This window comes from Zonotrichia albicollis, chromosome 5 (assembly GCF_047830755.1).
Source record: "Zonotrichia albicollis isolate bZonAlb1 chromosome 5, bZonAlb1.hap1, whole genome shotgun sequence".
Classification (NCBI taxonomy): Eukaryota; Metazoa; Chordata; class Aves; order Passeriformes; family Passerellidae; genus Zonotrichia; species Zonotrichia albicollis.
The window spans coordinates 65,443,734-65,464,111 of record NC_133823.1 but is presented as its reverse complement, the minus strand read 5'-3'; the positions used below and the strand labels follow the sequence as shown (position 1 = coordinate 65,464,111).

Below are 20,378 nucleotides of genomic sequence, written 5' to 3'. Positions count from 1 at the left end.
GCTAAAATACAATAGCTCTTTGCAGCTTTGCATTTCAGGAAACAGGAAAAAACTGACCTGCAAACCACTTGCTCACTCTGAAGGTTTCCATCATGAAATTGAGGAGTGCAGTATGAGAGGATTTAAGGTTTCCATCATGAGCTGGGGGAATGCAGTACAGGTGGATGCTAACACTTACACTTTACTTGTACCATCCTGTGGTGCCTGACTTCTTTGGGCAGTGCTGGGGGAACCATAAAACTCCCAGGACATGGCTAAGCCAGGGATGGGAAAGTTATTTGCCATCAAAGTGCATGGCAGTAAAGAGAGCTGGAAGAAAAATTTCCTTTGAGCATTCAAAAGGTTTGTAACATTTTGGGGTTTCACTGAGGTCACAGGCTGTTTTCCCACGTCTGGGATATTTCTTTTGTTCAGATTGATGGCCTCAGTGATTCCGTCAGAGGTTTTTCCTCCCCACTGAAAAGGGCAGAGAAACGCAATCAAACTCTCCTGGCCGCACTGTGTGCTTGGAGAGGAGTGGTTCCCACAACAGAATTACATCCCAGGGTCATGGACCAGACAACCCCATCAGACCTGAAGGGAGCCTACAAGGAAGAGGAAGAGAAGTTTCTTACAAAGGCATGTAGCAACAAGACAAGAGGAGGATGACTTCAAACTGAGAGAGAGAAGGTTTAGATTCAATACTAGGAAGAAATTCTCTGCTGTGAGGGTGGGGAGGCACTGGAACAGGTTGCTCAGAGAAGCAGTAGGTGCCCTGTCCCTGGAAGTGTTCAAGACCAGGTTGGATGGGGCTCTGAGAAACCTGGATTAGTGTCCCTGCCCATGGCAGGGGGGTTGAATTGAGATGGTGTTTAAGGTCCCTTCCAACCAAGATCATTCTGTGATTCTATCAATATTTCTTTCACAGATATTCCCATTTTGGTAAACACAAACACAGGCCAAGAAAAAGCCTGCAGCCAGCTGTGGAACTCAGATCACCATGCAAAGCCCAGGAAATTTGTCTGCACTGTCAAAAAAGCCACTGCTGGATGGAGAGGTGGCCTGCAAGTGCATGGGTCTCTCTGTTTCTCCCACCAAATCCACGAAAATAATGAGGTTGAATAAGTACAGCTGGTATGCCGTGGCTGCCCCAAGTTCAGCTGCCACAGCCAGGCTCAGCACTGCTGCCTCCCACCACTTCAGCCACCAGCTACTTATTTAAAATAGAATTTTTTCTTCTTAGAATTAAAAAAAAAAAAACCAAAAAAAAAAAAAACCACCCAAAAAACCAACACAAGAAACCTTTATTTTAAGGTTATGCAAACTCATGTTTTCAAAAACCCAAATGGATCCAAAAATACCTGCTTTAACCCCCAATGCTGATTTCTGGGTAAATTGCTGCATTCAGTTCTGGAGGCCACCCCCGCTGCACAAAGAACGTCATGTGGGTGGATAATAAAAGCATACATTGACGTGGGCATTTTTTATCCCTGCCTAACCCATCAGGAAAACTGAATCTGACAACTTCATCACGTAATCATCCTGAAACTGGAGGCAGGAACATCTCCAGCGATGGCACAGCCTGTGGCTGACCTTCCCAACTGCTTGTCCTGGCAGCCCATCAGCAAAGAGCAGGAGTTTCCCCCTCTAATGCTCACAGTGCACAGACACACAGCACAAAAACCGAATACATAAACTCCTAAAAATCCCTTTAAATCCTCTCAAAGAGCATCTTTTGGTCACACTCCCTCTGCCCATCAAAAACCTCACCCTGTGAAATCCTGCCCTTCCAGATGTCAAGCAGGGTGGTCCTGCTTATACACAGATGAACAGCATTTGATAGGGACAGTCCAATAACACCAGTGTCCGCCAAAACCTTGCAGATGTCCTTGGCAGGTTCTGGGCAAATCCCTGCATAAGCCCAACACGAGCTGCTCCCTCCCTGAGGCCAAGTGGGAGGTTTTCCCAGAGAAGGGCAGTGCCCAGGAGGCATGGTCCGTGGGAAGCTGTCCTGGCAGGACCAGCCAGCAGCAGTCAGCTCTGGCACCGGCTCCCTGCCTTTTGGGGAGCAGCCAGCCAGCGGGAGGCAAGTTTTGGGCGCTGCTGGCCAGGACACGGCTGTAGTGGCAGCATGTCCCCAGGAACACACAGCCGGATGCCCTCGGCCCTGTTGGCAAGGCACTCGTGCCTCCCGCCCACACTAAACGCAAATCAATCCAGTTTTTCTCTCCATGCATGAAGTGAGGAGGACAGGGACACGCAGTCCCCTGCCCCGCTGTGCCAGGCTGCTGTGCACCCCAGCGCCACTCCCAGAAGGATGAAGATGGACACAGGGTCATGCACAAATTTGCAAGAAGCGGTTTCACCCCTCTCCTGACATGTTTCCACTGTGCTTCTCGCAGGCTCGGCTCACTGCAGAGCTGCACGCCTCTTCCTGGAGGGATCCCAAAAAACCTGCTTCATCCCCACCGCCACCAGCTGTCGCTATGTGACCATCGCCTCCGATGGCCCCGGGGTGCGACCCAGCCCTGCGACACAGGCGGCACGAGAACGTGGCCCTGCCGGCACAGCAGCACCGCTTGCTGGCCGCGGGAGGGCTCCCAGCCCTGCCTGCCCCACCGCAGCAAACACTCATTGCTACAACTCTAAACTGCAGCGACAGGGATGTGACCCACACCGAACACAAGATAGCCACGCTTGCTGTCTTTCACCCCAGTGGTGGAGCTGCACTCTGGAATTTTGGTGCACATGACCCTGACAGGCATCACTGCCATCACAGTATCCCCAGCAATTCACACAACTGATGTGAGAGGTCCAAAAAATAAGGGCCAGGTCACGGCTGAGGTATTCACAGTGAAGTGGGGACTAGTGGGATGAAGGGTCAGGAAAGAGGCTCCTTCCCAAGACAGCAGCATGGAGAAGCCACAAGTTTCAGAGCTGATCTCATACAGAAGCAGAAAAAGGTTTTCACAGGGTGAATATTAAAACACAATTTCCATAAAAACTACTAGTTGTTCAGCTCCCAGCCTTCAAGTAGTGGAAACAGGCTACAAATTAAGTGTGGTTGTGCTATAAGTAGCAGAAAAAAGATTTCAGTTTTTTACTGGTTCTTGAATTTGGTACTGCAATGCTCAGCCCTGAGACCTGACAGCTGAAGGGAATGTACCCACTCACCCTGGCCCCTTGGGGACTGTCCCCTGCAGAGCCACAACTCCATGCTGTAAAACTGCACCGTGACACAACAGCCCAAGCTTCACCTTCAGCATGAAAACCCACATTGTACTGCTTGTCTTGCACATGTGAACAAGGAAGAAGGGCCTAGGTGGCATTTAAAACAATGTGATTTTAAATAACATGTTGTTTATTTGCTGATAGGAGGGAAAAATCAACCAAATGTCACAGAGAGTAAAACAGGCTTTACTCATGGTAAAACCTTTACCTTGCTCACCTGCATCCCTGCTGCAGGGAACTGGTACCAGGCGCCACCATGGGCACACAAAGCCAGTGGACCAGAAGAGTCCTCATGCCTTGGGACACCTTGCCAGCACCTCAGAAAGAGCAGCACAACCCTTGCTCACATTGCAGGAGAAGATGGCCCTAATACAGCAAAGCCTCAGGCCCAGCTCACTGGGGTCCTCAGCCAGATTTTCCACTGCACTGCAGGTCCACCAAGGGGCAGGGGTGGCCTTTGGGGCACCTGGAAATAGAGGGAGTGGGAACACCCTCAGCTTTTGCTTTCCCCCTCCTCCCGGCATGCTGTGGCTCTCCACACAAATATCCTGCCCTTTGCTTCCTGCTCCTTCTGGTCCAGCCCCAAACTGCAGACCCTGGCACACCCAGGAGAGAAAAACAGCAACACCTCAAACCACACTATAGTGGAGTTTGGTGGTTTTAATAATGATTAAAGAAATCAACAGGGTATATTTCAGCTTTGAAATACAAGTGCAAAAAGGATACAGTATAATGTTTTCTGTACATTTCTTACAAAATATTAAAAATATTACATACATCCCATCCTGAAGTGGTACTTCATACCCTGCTGTGCCCATGCACCCCATGTGCATACCAGCTGTAGCTTTTCCTTTTTATGTGCTGGACATAGAGTTAATGGAAAGCGCCAACTGGAGTCTGGGTAGGTGAACACAAGGAGTGAACACAGGGACCTGCTCAGCATGACCAGAAGTGCCAAGCCACCACTGTGCCCCTGGGGCAAGTGGGCAGCATCACCCTGCTGGCCCTCACAGCTCTCAGCTGCTCTCCAGTTTGATACAGAAAATACCCTTTCTTGCTGTGGTTCGGTGTTCTCCCTGTGCCTGGCAAGCCTTTCATTCATTCCCTGTGTAGCATGCCCAGGCCTAGCTCTGGCAAACCTGGCTCCATTTTAACCACAGCATTAACCACTCCATTTTAACCACTTCTTGAGAAGAAGTCAACCAGGCTATATGGCAAATAAATTAACCCCTCCTCCCCCCACACCCCTGATGCCGCTGAGGTCCCGGGGCACAGGTCAGTACCCATCCTGGCAGTCATTGTCATCATAGTCAGCAGCAGGTCTGCGCCGGAGGGCGCCCAGCTGCTGCTTGTGGGCCCCGCTCTCCAGGCTCTGCACGGAGCTGTCGTCCCCGTGGCTGCTGGACTCTTGAGTGGCATCCTCCTGGGAGTGGCTCTCCACATCATCCTCATCTTCCTGGGACTCGCTGTTGTCGCTCTCTGTGGACCTGCTGTCCTCACCTGTGTTGTCCTCTGGGCTGCTGTCATCCTCTGGCACCTCTGGGCTCTCAGCTGATGTACTTGGCACAGAGTCATTCTCATCCTCCTCCGACTCCTCCACAGTTTCCTCTGTGGAATGGCTCTGGTCATCATCATCTTCTCTGGACTTGCTCAGTTCAGTCTCTTCTTCCCTGGACTCACTGTCAGGTGTGGACAGCACACTCCTGTCCTCAGCAGAATCCCAGTCCTCCTGACCTTCCCAGGTTTGGCCGTTGCTGTGCTCATTCAAGGTTCTCACCACCTCTGGGGTCTCCCCCGGCTCTTCATCTGACTGCTCAGCAGTGGTCTCCCTGGACTCACTGTCCTCATCTTCCCTAGAGGGGCTGTCCTCCCCATCCCCATCCCCATCCTCCCTGGAGTGGCTGGAGCTTTTTTCCTCTGACTGGCTGTCAACAGGCTCTTCTGACTGACTGTTGTTCTCCACAGATGGGCTGTCTTCTCCAGAGTCATCATCCTCCACCTCGGGGGACCTGCTGTCACCCTCCTCCCAGCGGTGGGAGCCAGCCCCCTGGGCACTCTCCCCACTGTTCCCCAGAGCATGGGGGCCAGTGTGGCGCATCCTGTAGCTGCTGCCTGGGCCGTCAAAGACAGAGGGATCATCTCCCTGCATGGCTTCGTCCTGGAAGTCATAGCTCTCCTCCTGGCTGCTGCTGCTGGCCCCTCTGTGCCTGTAGGTGTGCCCATAGTTCCTGTAGCGTCGGTGGTCTGCCCCAGTGCTCTCACTGCTGCTGCTGCTGCTGTGCCCCACTCCAGCCCCGGCATCCCCACGGCCAGCATTGTGCTCGTGTTCCCCTGCCCCATCAGCACCAGCCCCATAGGTAGGGCCTTCACCCCTCTCTTCTTGCCCATTGGCATCGAAGGTGTCGTCCCCACTGTCATCCTCCTCGTCCAGAAACCCGCCACCATGGGAGGGAAACGCGTTGGCTCTGGCGCCGTAGTGGTCTCCATTGTCAGCGTCATCAGTGTCACGGGCATCCACCTCCTATGGAGGTGACAAACAGATGAATGCAAAGCCAAGCACAGCCTTGACCAATGCCAGCTTTGGGGCCAAGGGAGCTTTCCTGGCAGAACAAAACATTCCTCTCCATTCACTCACTCACCAGGAAACCAAGGTCATTCCCATTGTGGGGACTCGTGTCATCGTGGTCCACCTGGTTCATGTGCTGAGCCTGCCCAACTCGGCCTCCCACATCTTGGCCACTGAGCTCATCCAGCTCCTCATACACGGCATTCCCACCTGCCAGGTCCCTGGCAAGTGCATTTTCCCCTGTCTCTGGATTGGCAGGATGATGTCTGCCATCCCCACCATCTAGGCGGTTGCCCAGCTTGCCAATGTAATCTTCATTTGCGGTATCCTGAAGGCAAAACATGACATGGTGCTTTTGGTTTATTAAATATCAACCACAGTACTTTTACTGCTGCTGCTGCAGCAGGACCTTTCTCCCAAGCCATGCAAGAGCTCAAGTCTTTTCTATTACTTGCACCTCAGCCCTTTAGTTATTTCTGCAGATACAAAATAAAATGGTAGCCACCAGCAAAAGAGCAGCCCAGAAAAGCCCAAGCTGGGCTATTTCAGGGCCAGCACAGCAAAAGGTGTCAGGTGAACTGGGAACTTTTACAGGGAGACAAGTCAAAACAGGGTGAAACCAACCCAGCTTGAAAGGACTGAGCAGACAGACAAGCTCAAAGACCCATAGAAGCAGCAGATCCCTCCTAGGTTCCTCGTCCAAGGAGGCCTGCCCAGAGCTGGCTCCCCATCCCAGACTTGCTCCCTTAGGGGCTGCTCCCTGTGGGACAGCAGCGCCTGTGACTTACCTCCTGCAGGGCGCTGGGGTGGGAGGGTTCATGGCCAGGCACCTAAACACATCCAGGAGACATTTGGTCAGTGATCAGTGTGCCTTGGCCAGGCAAAACCAAGGGGTTTGGGGTGGAAGTGTCAGTCCAGGGGATACTTACAGGGTGAGCACAGGCCACAGCCCATAGGAGCAGCACCAGGAATGCAGCCCTCATGTCAGTCGTGGTCCCTGTGGCTGCAACAAGGAATGAAATATTTGCAGGCTAGAGCAAAGTCTTTGCATGTGACTCTGGCTGGAATTTGGTCCCACAAAGCCCTCCCAAATCACAGTGCTCAGCCTGGCGTGTCATCAAACAAGCCAGGGATTTGTCCTTGTGCCACCTCCTGGCACCTCCTGCGCAGAAACCTCCCTTTAGTTTGGGATTTGAAATACCCAGCCATGTCCTGGCAGGATTTTTGTCTGAGCATGATTAAGGAGCAGGAGAGCTCTCCTGCGTTTCCTGTTCCCATAGTAATGTCACCACTCGGCTGAGCTCAGTGGTTGTGACAGGAGCCTGTACCTCAGATGGGCAGCACTGTGAGACCATGGGCTGCAGAGCTGCACCTCCCCTTGGAGTGGTCCCCACAGCCTCATAAAATCTCCTACTGTTCCAAAGTGGAGCATCCCAATGAGATAATGCCACAGACAGCTGCATCCCCAGAGCCCTCTGGGTGGGCACCCCAGCAGCACTGCTGCCTGGCAGGCAGATAAAGCAGTGGGGGCTTTCCTCCAGCTCTGCTCTCATTTTCCAAGCATTTTCTTTAAGCCCAGCCCAGCACCTCTTCCCTATGGGATACACTAACCACACTGAACATCACCCTGCACCCAAAACATGCTGGAAAGAGCACACTTCTGGCTTCTTCCCTGACAAAGCAACACCTACATCCCAGATGATAATCCTCCTGCTTTCAACCAAAACTTGTGAGGAAGTCTTCAACCCCTTTTTTCATTTTTTCAAACATTGCCATTTTCCCTCCAGGCAATGCCAGATCAACCCAAAGAAACCAAGACCTTTACCTCAAGGTGTGATGCACGCGTCTGTCTGCTATGGTGCTGGGGAAGGGATAAGCTGGCTGTCTGTGTTGGAATGCTCCAGGCTGTGTGTCCCAGGGTGCCAGGGCAGGCATTTAACTGCTGGTCAGTGCCAGCCCCGGGCCGGGGCAGCCAATGGCACCACCGGGCAGCGCTGCTGCGCCTGGAGGTGTCACCAGGAACTGGCCTCCCACACTTCCTCTGGCCTCTGCCATGACGCCGGCCCTAAAAAAACTCCTTGTGGTTGCAGGATGATGGGATGGGAGGGCAGTTAATGACAGACTGTGCTGGCCCTGTGTTTTGACTGCTAAATTTATCCCATTCACACACTTCCCTCCATGACACACGCAAACAACTACAGCGTCACCCACGCCAAGCATTGGACCCCATCCCAGGGATGATGTCCTCCCAACCTGTGCAATCTAACTTTGGGGGCAGAGTTTGCCCTGTGCCATGGGCCAGAGTGCTGAAACACACGGGGACCATTTCCCTGCCAGGTCTCAGCCCTGTTCTGTACCTTGGGGAAGGAGCACAAAACCACCCTAGAAAGAGAGTACTCATCTTATTTTCATGCCCACACAGGTGCTTGTACCAGGGAGAAGGGAAATACTCAATGGAAGAATATAGGGAACATCTCACACTCTGCACTGAGTGTAGCATTCCAGTGCTCCTTCCAGCTGCGGGACAGGGAGGGGATGCTACCTCTGCTCTGGAAAACTCAGACCACAATATGTGCCAAGGGGACATGGACAGGGTTGCAGCTTTGCTGACATTCACAGAAGATGCTGGCACTGTGAAATAAATGACTAAAAGAAACTTGGGCACGGTCAGGATTAAGCCAGGGCTCATTACCAGCCCACAGTCCATGTGTGTTTGTCCTTCAAGGACTACAAGGTGCTGAATGTGATGAGTATAATTTTTCTTCTTCCTCCTGCGCCCCATGCAGGGAGGTGCCAGCGCCACTGTGGCCCCCCTGCTTCCCCCACAGCCCCTTGGCCTCAAGATGGTCACCATCAAGCCGCTCATTCCTGTGCCCATACCTTCAGCAGATGTTTTCCCTCTTCTTCCCCACCTGACCCCTGCTGCAGATACCATGGGATGTATTTTCCTTTTGACCTGTGTCAAAATTATACCCCTGTCCCCAGCCAGTTATGAGTTCATGTTACCAACCTTTTTTAAGCACCTCCAACAATTACCATGTTTTGTCTTTTTTTTTTTTTTTATGCCAAACCTGCATTTAACTTAGCCCCCAAAGATCTGGTGGTGCCTCACATCCAGGTGCTGCAGTTTAAGAGATAAACACCGAGCTCTGCATGCCCAGCTCTTATACAACACGTCACCCATTGCCCCACCAGCCACTACCCCAAGGTCACTTCCCTGCTTTGCAAAGGCCCTGAAACACCAGCACACCCAACAATGCTCACTGGCAGCACACTGACCTGACCCACACCCCTGTAATCTCCAATAGCCCTGGGTCCGTCAATGAGGTCTGCACCCCAAATCCCTTCCAGAGATCATCCTACAGCATTAGCCAGATTGCCCAAGCAGATCCGCCTGTGTTTTTCAAGGAAAGGAAACCCCAGCCCACATATTGCAACCTTACAATTAATTTTATAAAGAAAAAATAATATTAAGGATTATTGTTGTTACATCAAAGGTGAGAAATGGATTGAGGAGGGGAACAGCAGCTGTCTGTTGGGTGTTTTAAATGACACTGGGCATTTCCACAAGTCCTACTCTACCAAGATGCTCAGTTCCCAGAAGGAAGATGGGGGAAGCCTGGCCAGGCTAAAGTTGGCACCCTCAGATTACCAAGAAGTATGTGGCCAAGTCAGAAACCAGAAAACTAGCAGGACTGGTAGGAAGATGCAGGAATATCACTCCTCTGTTTGACAGTCCGGACTGTGTAGGGTTCATGAGAACAGAGGAAAGAAATGAGTGCAGACAGCAGGAGGAAAAAGAGACACCAAAGCCAAAGGACTAGCTGGCACTACAGCCAGCCAGCTGGCGGAGGAAGAACAGAACAGCTGCTCTCCCCCACTGATCAGCTCAGCATCAAAACCTCAAGAACTAAATAGTGTTGAAAAAAACTCTGTTTCCTCTTTTTTTCCAGTCCAGGCTATTTTAATAATATTAATGTTGCTGGTACACTTCTCTCCTGAGTAAACTTAAGGATTTTGACAGCAGCATCAAAAGGAAAAGGATCAATGAATGAGGGGAGTAGGGAAGACTAGGATGAGAGCAGGACCCAAGGCACATGTCCTCAGCACTCAACCAAACACTCAGCACCACCTCCTACCTTATGATCAGATCCAAATCCAAATCCCTTTCCCCCACACTTTCTGGTGACAGGCGTTATAACACAGTTTCATTTTGTTACCTGAGTAAACATTGTCTGCCATTCACAGCATTAACATGACACAGAGCCCAGTAGCTAATGATAACATTTTGGGTGTTTGAAGAGCAACACTGATATTCCAACTCCTTCTGAGAGCAAGCCCCATAGCTGCAAATGCTGTGATTTGGAACTACCAGCATGTTTGTCACAACACAGAGCCATGCACAGGCTTGATTTCTTCTAAGCCTCTAAAATTTGCTACTTCTCCTTGCTGGAAAAGAGCATCTCACAGGAGCCAGAGTCCAGGGGCCCTGAAATACAGACACACACAAGGCCCCTTCTAATGCTAGACCTCTGCATAAAACCAACAGCCCTCTCCCCTGGCGTCCTGTCAGCACAGGGGAAGGATCATTAACCCTATTCCATGTCCACCATGGAGTTTCCTCTACAGCCAGAGAAAAAAGGCACTTTAAAGGCACCAGTCATTTGCTTTATTTCAGGCACCTATTTCAGACATCACAGATTGTTTAAAGTCTCTGTGATGCTGTCGAAGGGAGCTGCCAACCTTATCCTACTCACAAGATGCACCATGCCCTTTCCCCAAACCTGTGCAAGGCAAGCTCCCCAAATCCCTCACTTCCCACCTCCTGTGCCAGCCTCACACTCTATATATGTCTATTTATAGCATTTTTCTACCTCCTGCTCTGAGCAATGACCTCCAGCAAAAGCAGCGTATCGCCCCAATGGTCTGTTGGGACAAAATCTCACAGGTGTTGCACCTGCTCTGTGCCACTTTTGCCAAAGCAAAACACATGGAGCAATAACTGCTATCCACATCATGCCCACTGCAGTGGAGCTCATGGCTGGACAAGTGCTTTGTGCCATCCCTCCCAGATGTGTGTGACTGGATTGTCAGTTTCTATAAATCTATATTCATCCATCAACTTGGCTGAATTCACTAATTTGAGGCTGTGACTTCATCGGGTGTGGATAAGGATGTCTCATTTCTGCCTGGCCACTTTCAGATCCAGCACACCTTCCTGCACACAGGCACTGCTGCATCTTGCTGCCCTCAGTCAAAACAAGGGCAGGGACAGATGCTCAGCTCTGCCTCACAGCAGGGACCTGTTCTGACAATGCTGGCACAGCCACCAGGTAGCTCCAGTAACACTGGGCTGTCGATAGCTCAGCACTGACAGCAGTAATCATAGAGACACTGGAGGGCAATTACAGCTCCTAACATCTCACTCAGAGTACAATATCTTTTACAATCACTTCCTGCTCACAATTCAACCCCTTGGGAGGTCGGAGCAGTAAGTGTTTGTCAATCACAAGCTGGAAGTGGAACAATAATGCAGCCTTAATATGAAAAGCTTTCTGCAGCTTTCACCCTGTGCTTGCTCCCATCCAACTGGAATTGCAAAGATCTGGAAAGCAGCATAGTGTCAGTGCTCTCAGGAAGGAAAATACAGCAGCGATCAGGGGCCAGCCTTGCCCCTGATCACATCAGGGTGACATAGGGGCAGTTGTGCTGTTTGTGCAGGTCAGGTGTGTGTCTGTCTCCTGAGTCAGAGCACCCTGATTTCTTGTTGGAGGGGAAAAAAACATCAGAAGAAAACAAGTGGTGGAAATGATTGCATGATTGTAGGCACTGCAGGAGTGCAAACAGGTAATGTGGAAGCACAAGGTGCCCAGAGGGAGCAGAGAAGCCAGGACAGGGGGGCAGCTTGAGGGATGAAGATGTCTGTATGGAAAGCCAGACCCTCTTGGAGAGCAGTCAGGAGCCCTCTGATTCCTGTACTGTCATTGTGGCTCACTCGGGCTAAATTTATTGCTGCTCGGTGTAGCTGGACAGGAAGCGCTACCACAGTCCCCTGGGAGCCTGGAAAAACTGACACCATCAGTGCAGCACTGAGCAAGAGATCATCAGCAATTTGGCTCATACCTCCAAAGGACATTTGAATCCTCAAAATCCTAATAACTTTAAAAAAAATAATATAAGGAACCAAAAAAAAAAAACCAAACAAAAAAAGGCAAAAAAACCAAACACAAAAAAAAAAAAAAAAAACAACAACACCACCAAAAAATACCAAACCTGAAACCCCTCACTACCAAAACCTAAGCAATGCCAAACAACTCACAAAGCCAGAGAAGTCTCAACTAATACAACCTCAGAAAATAAAAGCATAGCACATCACACATCTGGTGACTTTCATTTGGTTCACAATCTAACTTTTTATTAACTATTATTATGTGGGTGCTGTACCCACATCTTCCACAATATTCCTTATTGCACAAAGGTCTATGCAACAAAAATCCCATAGAAGTTACTCTATACAGGAATCCACATGCTTATGATAAACTTCTTTTCAGCAAGTATTAAATCCAAGGAGATGTTTCTTGGTTTTCCGTGGTTCCCAAAAAGGTCATTAAATACTGGGGGAGCGGCAGGCCAAGCTTAAGCAGTATAAGTGTGTTCTGAATATCAGAGCAACAAAGAAAAATCTGGAATTGCTTACTGGATGTTGTTTTCCTGAAAACAGTATGTGGGACTGTTGGTGACAAACCTGTATCAGCATTCAGCCAGCAGCCAAAACGCTGGTGTGCATTTCCCAGGGAAGCTGGGCACAGCTGACTCCAGCACCTTAAAATACAGCAAGGGAACATCACCATGGCAACTGACAGCAGCCACCCCTGATCCGGAGGCAGGGATCTGCATTTCTGCTCCACTTTCACGGGGACTGCAGTAGGAATTGAAGCTGATTGCTTTTAAGACCTACATTTATGAGATCTTCACCTTATTCCCTCAGTAGTCAATTCATCCAATATAGATACCAGTCACAAAGGCTGGATCCAGCCTTCACTCTTCCATGATGACTTCAACACTCTTCATTGTTTGATTTACCAATAAATAAAACTTCCTAACCATTCCCCCAGCCCCCCCAGGATGTTCTTTGTCATTTCATACCAATCACCTTCAATGAGCATCTGTAAATGACAGATGAATTCTTACACAACTCATTCACACTCTGTTAAACTTCCAGTAGAATTCAATGGTATAACTCAAAGCAGCTGCATATGTGTGATTGCACATGACAGTCAATACCTTTTGACTCAGTCTAGTTCCTCTTCACTATTCCTGCTGGAATACTCTTTCATTACTGGTGGTTTTTTTTCCTGAACACTGAATGCACAAAAGATTATTGCACAAGAGATTAGGAGCAGGAATCTTTTAAAAAAAGCTTATAAGAAATGAATACTGGGTAAGCATTGACTCTTGTGCACAGAATTTGATTTTGCATAACCAGTCACAAACAAAAAGGGGTGAAAATATGTTTGATATGCAAGCTGGGAAGACTCATGCAAACAAATGAGAGCAAGGTGCTGAATGGGGAAGCACGGTTGAGAACATGTGCTGCCTCTTCCCTACCTGCATGGTCCCACAGCAGGAGCAGGAACACAAAGCTCCCCTCCAACTTTTTTTAGTAACTTCAGGGCTTCAGTTATTGACAAAACCTTTCCTGAGGGTTTCTAGTATTTCTGACTCCTGACATATCTGCAAATTCCAGCACTGTCTGCTCCAGTCACGTACGTAACTGTGCTGTGGGGGCAGCCCTGCTCTGCCCAGATGTAATTACATGGTACGCTTTGTGGCTTTCTACGAGGAAGTTGCATCACCACCTCTGTCTTCCACCAGGCTCCTCCCCAGAACCAACCCAAATGGGAATGCAAAGCCATGAAAGGACTTCCTCTGTCTGCCCAACCACGCAGGATCGCTGGAAGTGTCAGCCAGCTTATGTGCCAGGGCATCCTTTTACCTTCAGCAGGGTCTTGGCACTCCTTATCGAAGAAATCAGGCCAGAATCACAAAAGCTGATCCATCTCACACACAGTCCTCTCAGCACTGTGAGATTAAGCACTTCACAACCCAGCCCACGCTCAAATCTTGCCCATGCCCACAGCCGTCATCTCTTCACATGACTAATGTGCTCCAGCAGGTAAGCTCAAATCTTTCCATTCCCTCCAACTGAAAAATAAATAGAATAAAGGGAGGTTTCAGTTTGATTCACTTCCCCCTTTTTTTTTTCATTTCAATGAAACCAAAACCCAAAACAAAGCCATGTGAGCTAGCCGAGCATTAGTGCACTCAAAGAGGCATCATCAAACCCCACTCAGGTTGTGATATTTTCCAGAAAAGCCACTTCCCATTAACAAACCCAGCCCTTGTTGTGCTGTACCAGGACAGCCCCACCGCCAACAAGGGGCTAATAGTCATGATTCCATCACAGTGGTGCAGCATAGGGAAATGCTCCATGATGGAGGTGTGGGATGCAGCACAGGGGGGCTGACATGTGGGAGCAAGAGTTGGGCATGGGCTAGGCACTGCAGACTCCAGAGTGATGCACAGCTCACTGGAACTTGGGCTGAGACTTATGCCTTTAGGGGATAACAAAGAAACTAGAAAATTTATAGTATTATGGAGAATTTTAAATGTAGAAAAATTCCAAGTTATTATCCTTTCTTTCCTTTTCTGTAATGATTAGGTTCTGAAATGAAGTGGCCATGGAGGTCTTGCTCTACACAATGTGGGGCGCTGCTGACAAGCTGTTCTTTAATGGCTGTGGACCTCAGGAGATGAATTTCTGGGGCAAAGTAGGCAACAGCCAGAGATCTCTACAAGGTGACACTTCCACACAAGTGCTTGGCTTGCTCCCAGTTTGGGTCCTGCTTCCTTCTGAGCACAGGGAGACAGGCACCCATGCCCACACATGGGGAGAAGGTACAGCATACTTTTCCTTCCCACTGCCTCATCCCATGGCAAAACTATAATTTGATTCCTCTCTCCTCAGCTATTTTTGGATTTCTCAGCACTGAAATTAGCATAATTCATATAGACAGGAAGTTGTTGCTACAGCGCTAGAGAAGGGTGCTTGGAAATGAAAACCAGTCTTTGATCACCCATCTCATTGCCCCTCTGCTCCCCTCTCCCCAGTACAAGTCCAGTGCCCTGACTGACCCCAAACAGGCATTAGAACTGCAGTGAAAGCCACCAGCCACTCCACCATGGATATTTATCTCCCCTCAGTGTCCTATTCCCTTCTTGTTTAGTAAATTTTGTTTTGATATAAACACCTCTTCAAATACCTTTCCCATCAGAAAACTGAAATGTGCTGGTTGTGGATTGCCTTCTAAAACTGCTCTCATCAGGTCATTCACAAGTGGTATTTTTAAACCCCTGGCTGGCTGAACAACAGACATTACAGACATTACACCCACTCACCCACAGCCCCGTTTCTGTCTTTCGAGAGGCTGTGAGACATCACACACGCAGATGGCAGGTTTGATAGCAGCCTGACCTTTGTGCTGGCATGAATAACTCACTCTCCTCAGTATTTATTTCTATTTGAGGAACAGGCAGTTGCATGGAGTTGAGGATGCACAAAGCAAGGTGAAAAACCTGAGGGAAGAGCGGGGCAATCACCCAGAAACTGGGGACACAATGCCATGGGGAGGGTACCAAAACTCTCCTGGGCCCTGAAAATCCTAAAAGCAGCTTTCTGATTCAGGGAAATGCCTAGCTGCCTATAGCCAAGCCAAAATGCCCCAAGGGGATCATTTGCTCTGATAAGCAATAATTCCTCAATATCCCCAAGCTCCCAGGGGTGAGGGAAGCTCTCTGAAATGCTGACTTGGAAACAGGGTAAGAAAGGCCAAGGAGCAGGAAAGGCTTGTTTAGCTGTACAAAATCACACTTGGGTTTTTCTGATTCCTGAGGAAGACAGGCCCAACATTAGAGCTGAAACAAGTCACACACTATAAGGAATATCAGCAGAAGCAGGACCATGACAGGAGAGGATGACACTCCATACTAAGACCATGCTGTTCCTGAAATAACAAGGAACAGATTAATTGCAATCTTTCACAATCCTTGTCTTCTTATGGCCCAAGGCTTTCTGCGTGTCACAGAATCACTAAGTTTGGAAAAGACCTCAGCAACCATCAAGTCCAACCTGTGACCAAATGCCACCATGCCAACCAGACCATGGCACCAAGTGCCACACCCATTCCTTCCATAAACAGCTCCAGTGATGGTGACTCCACCATGTCCCTGGGCAGCCCACTCCAATGTCCAGTCATCCTTTCTTGTGAATAAATTCTTCCTAATTTACAGCCTAAACCTCCCCTGGCACAGCTGGAGGCACCTTCTTGTCCTGTCACTGGTTGCTGGGGAGAAGAGACTGCCCCCCTCCTGGCTATACCCTCCTTTCAGGCAGTTGTTGAGACTGATAAGGTTTCCCTTGAGCCTCCTTTTTTCCAGGCTAAACACCCCCAGCTCCCTCAGCCATTGCTCAACAGACTTGTGCTCCAGACCCTTCACCAGATTCATTGCCTTTCTGTCACCACCAAAGATCACAGCACTCACTAAATAAACAACCTTGACAAACTCCTTTGTGTGTACTTTTTACATCAGATTACCCGTCACAAGTGGACTTGGCTTTTTCCCCCACTTATATTTGCTTCATGGTGCTCTCAAACAGCTGCATAATTGCTTCACAGGGCAGTCAGGCGGGAAATCCAATTAAATGGCACCCATGCATAATATAAAACTTGTTTTTTTCCCTATCCTAAGATTTAAACCCATCTACACAGGCAGTTTTTAGGAAAGGACTCAGCAGAATATCAGAAACAGGGAAGATGAGCCACAATGAGCAGTCCTGGCTGTGTTACACTTCCCCAAAAGCCTCCAGCCATTTTCTGTGCATCTGAAATGATTGAGTGAAATAACCAACTGCTCATGAGACACATGCGGAGACTGCACAACGTCCACAATGTGTTTTCAGCAGTATTGCTCTTAAAATCCTCACACTGAACTTAATCTCTTTGGCTCATTATTAAAGCAAATGTACACTACAACTATAAAAATAAAGCGCATCTCTACAGCCCCAAAGAACAGAAGGGTATAGATAAAATCTTTTCAGGTTTGAGCCCTGGCTACCTCTTGCTGGCTTAAGCACTCTTCCTGCTCATTTTCATTCCTCTTTTTAAGAATTTGGTCAAGAAAATGGTTTGAACAATTTAGACCATTAGCTGAGTCTGTCTGGCTGAAGGGCAAAAATAGACATCTTTCAGTCTGAGCTTTAAAATAGCTCCTCCCCAACGGGACTCAAATGTTCCCCGGCTGGGCAAGATGTTTATTTCTCTCCCTCCTTTTTAAACATATAATTTCACCCTATGCAGGCACTGTGGTCAAGCATGACAAAGTCAAGAGCAGCAGCTCTCAGGAGAGAGGGATGGGAGTCTCTAACACGCTGACTGCATCACAGACAGAGCCTGATATAGCAGCAGCACAGGGGCGGCCGTGCTGAAGCCTGGGCCCTGTTTGGAGCTGCTCTCACACACCAGGAAGCATGACTCATCCCATACATCCAGGGAACAGGAGCTCTGCCTGGAACTTCTTGTCTTCCCAGGCATCACGAAAATCCCAGACAGAACTGCATCCCATACAGCATTTAACACAGGTAGAATAAGAAATACAAAGCCGCAACAGGGTTTTGACTGACTGAGACTGCTGAAGGGTTGGAAAACTCAGTGCAATAAAAAAATTGGAATGTGAAAGTAGGCAGAACTACTGCTGTATAGAATAAAACACTGGTGAGGGAGGGCTCCTGGATTAGAGCAAAACATAAATTGCAACCACATCATCTGTATTCAAGAGAATCTGATTTCAGATGCAGAACTGACCAAGTAGCAGGCCACAAAAAGAACAAAGAGGAAGACCTTTAACTTCACATCTCTGTGATTTTTTAAAAGTTTTTAATGATAAGTCACACTTTGTGAGATTTTTTCTGTAAAGCTCTTGGGAGATAACTGAGTTTCAATATACTCAGCAGCAGCTCATATGCATTTACTATTATGTTCCAGAGATGCTTGCTAATCTTAAAAGGACTCCAGGCATTGCCTTTGGAGACAAAAAAGATGGTAGAGAAGGGCAGCCTTTAGAGTAAAAAAACCCTGTGCCAATAATTCATTTCCCAGAATACAAAAATCTTAATTCCAAATTCAGCACAAGAAGCCTCCAGAAGGAAGTCAAGCTTTCTTTCTTATGAGGAAAGAGAAAAGGAGTAATGTACCAATACTACTTAGTCCAGGGGTTATAACTTATATTTGTCTATGTGCACATCTATATATTATATTTACTATAATTATCAGTGATTTTTTTTTTGGTAGATAAAGTAATTTAGGAAGAAATGCATGCAAAAATACATGGGCAAACTTCCTGGGCAGAATCACTACTATAATATACCTAAAGAGCCACAACTGATATTCTCCTGCCTCCCCAAAAATAAGGGATAGAAGGCTCCCATCTCCAGTATTCCTTTGGTGTGGCACAACTGAACAGAACTGGTCAGAGGCATCAACTCCCTCCTACCCCCAGCACTGTCTGCAACCAATTTTTCTACCTTTCTCAAGAAAACTAAACTCCCCATGAAATGTCTCTATGGTCCACATGAACCTTATCAATTATTTCCAGTAGGAAAGGACAAGCAGTACTTGCCAACATTTCCAATGGGAGTTGCTACAGGCTGTGATCTTTTGGGAATCTAAATAATTCCTATGGATATCTAAATGAAGGCCATTTCATCAGCTCATGAAAGGCTTCAGATGCACCTTTTGTTAAGGAAGTTACACTGAGATGTCCCTAAATCTCCCGATCACTTATTTAATGGCTAAGAGGCAACCAGGGATGTGCTCAGAGCCCTCTCAACAGCACCTGGCAGGCTGTGATCTTCACCACCTGGAACTCCACAGCACACATGTACCAGCACTGATTGCAATCAGACTCAACTGTTTCATGTCTAACTGTTGTATTGTGGTTCATTTTGCTGTTTTTTTCCTCTGTAGTAAAAAGAGAAAACACATAGACACACAGCTAGGTATTATATCGTTGATATAATAGCCAGTATATGTGCACAGTTTCTTTATCTACACTAAAACACTTGAGTTCCACCTTGCCTACACACCTTTTCATTTTGGGGTAAAGCATATTTGATGGAACAGCCAAACTTTATTTTTAGATCAGAATGAGCACTGATGTCGCAGACATCTTTTTATGAAAATCCTTTCTTAGGATTTTTTATTCCTGAGAAGCTGAGAGGCTCCAGGAACAAAATGTAAACAATGGTTATCTGCTGCTGTGGAATGCAACAGGTGCATCTGTGATTGGCCCATCTTGGATGTTTACAATTAATGGCCAACCACAGTCCAGTTAACTTGGACTCTCTGTCCGAGACACAAAACTTTGTTATTCATTCCTTTATATTCTTAGCTTAGCTAGCTTTCTAAGATTAAACTTTTCCTTCTATTCTTTACTATAGTTATAATATAATATATATCATAAAATAATAAATCAAGCCTTCTGAAATATGGAGTCAGATCTACGTCTCTTCCCTCATCCTGAAAACTGCTGTGACCACTGTCACACACTGATGTTAAAATTTACTTTTCATTTTAAAAACCTGGAAGTTGAAGCCTGGTACGTGGTCTGGAAGCCAACGGCTCAACACCACTCTCTTGTGGGCAGAAATAGGAACCCTCTGGCAGGAGTGAGCATGCAAAAGGGCAGACAGCTCCAATAAAAACAAATGTCTTTTGAGCCTAATCCACAGTCAGTTTGACACACAGATCATTGCTGCCAGAGATGGGTACATTAATAAATATAACACAAAATCCTCGAAGGTTTTGCTCTTCTTCCTTTGTTTAAAGTGTCTGTCTAGCAGCTGCCACAGTGAGACAGATAAATCAGATTTTTTCACCTCCCTGTACTCCTCTATTTTCTTTCTTCTATGTTTAATCTTTATTGTTTGCTGTATATCCTCCCTTTCACTTAGCTCAGCAACTGCTTGCCTCCCCTCTTCCCCCCATACCTCACCTCAATAGCCCAGCACCTGTTTCTGGTTAGGGAATTACTAATCCTCCACTGGAAAGGTTTCCAAACAGCACAGTGCCCGACACAGTGGGACTGGCTGAGGACTGCAGCACTAGGACAAGCCCAGACCTCTCAGCGACATCAGGAAACAACCAGAGATGTTCTCAACTGAAGCATTTTTTCATCAAAAGCAAAGATTGAAGATTTTGCTTAATGAAGTATTTTGTAAATATGTAACAGCTCTGATAAGCAATAATTCCTCAGTATCCTCCAAACCAAAATGTTTCCTCCCCACTGTCCTGCAATTCCCAAGAAAGATGTTTAAACACAGAATCAGACAAAGCCTACAAATCACATACAGTTTTCCAATAATAACCTTCAAACTCCTACAAATTTCCACTTCAAGTTTCTGCACAGTTCTTGAGAGCCCAGCACTTTTTTCTGTGAATTAAAAACTTCAAGGCAAGGTTAATAGCCATTATCAGAAAATCTTATG

General features: G+C 47.7%; 1 protein-coding gene across 3 annotated transcripts in view; it reads right to left on the bottom strand.

The window, feature by feature from the left end:
- Positions 1-2,934: 2,934 nt before the first annotated feature.
- LOC102070591 (uncharacterized) overlaps positions 2,935-20,378 on the bottom strand; it is a 30,795-nt gene continuing 13,351 nt past the window's right edge. The window contains exons 2-6 of one of the 3 annotated variants that reach the window (XM_074541975.1): positions 13,773-13,981; positions 6,706-6,779; positions 6,565-6,606; positions 5,850-6,104; positions 2,935-5,731 (exon numbers count right to left, since the gene is read on the bottom strand). In XM_074541975.1, coding sequence (XP_074398076.1) covers positions 4,487-5,731; positions 5,850-6,104; positions 6,565-6,606; positions 6,706-6,759 — 1,596 coding nt within the window. In that variant the 5' untranslated portion in view covers positions 6,760-6,779; positions 13,773-13,981 and the 3' untranslated portion in view covers positions 2,935-4,486. Of the gene's footprint in view, positions 5,732-5,849; positions 6,105-6,564; positions 6,607-6,705; positions 6,780-7,601; positions 7,884-13,772; positions 13,982-20,378 lie in introns of those variants that run through there. The other 2 variants (XM_074541977.1, XM_074541974.1) reach the window with 2 other exon arrangements.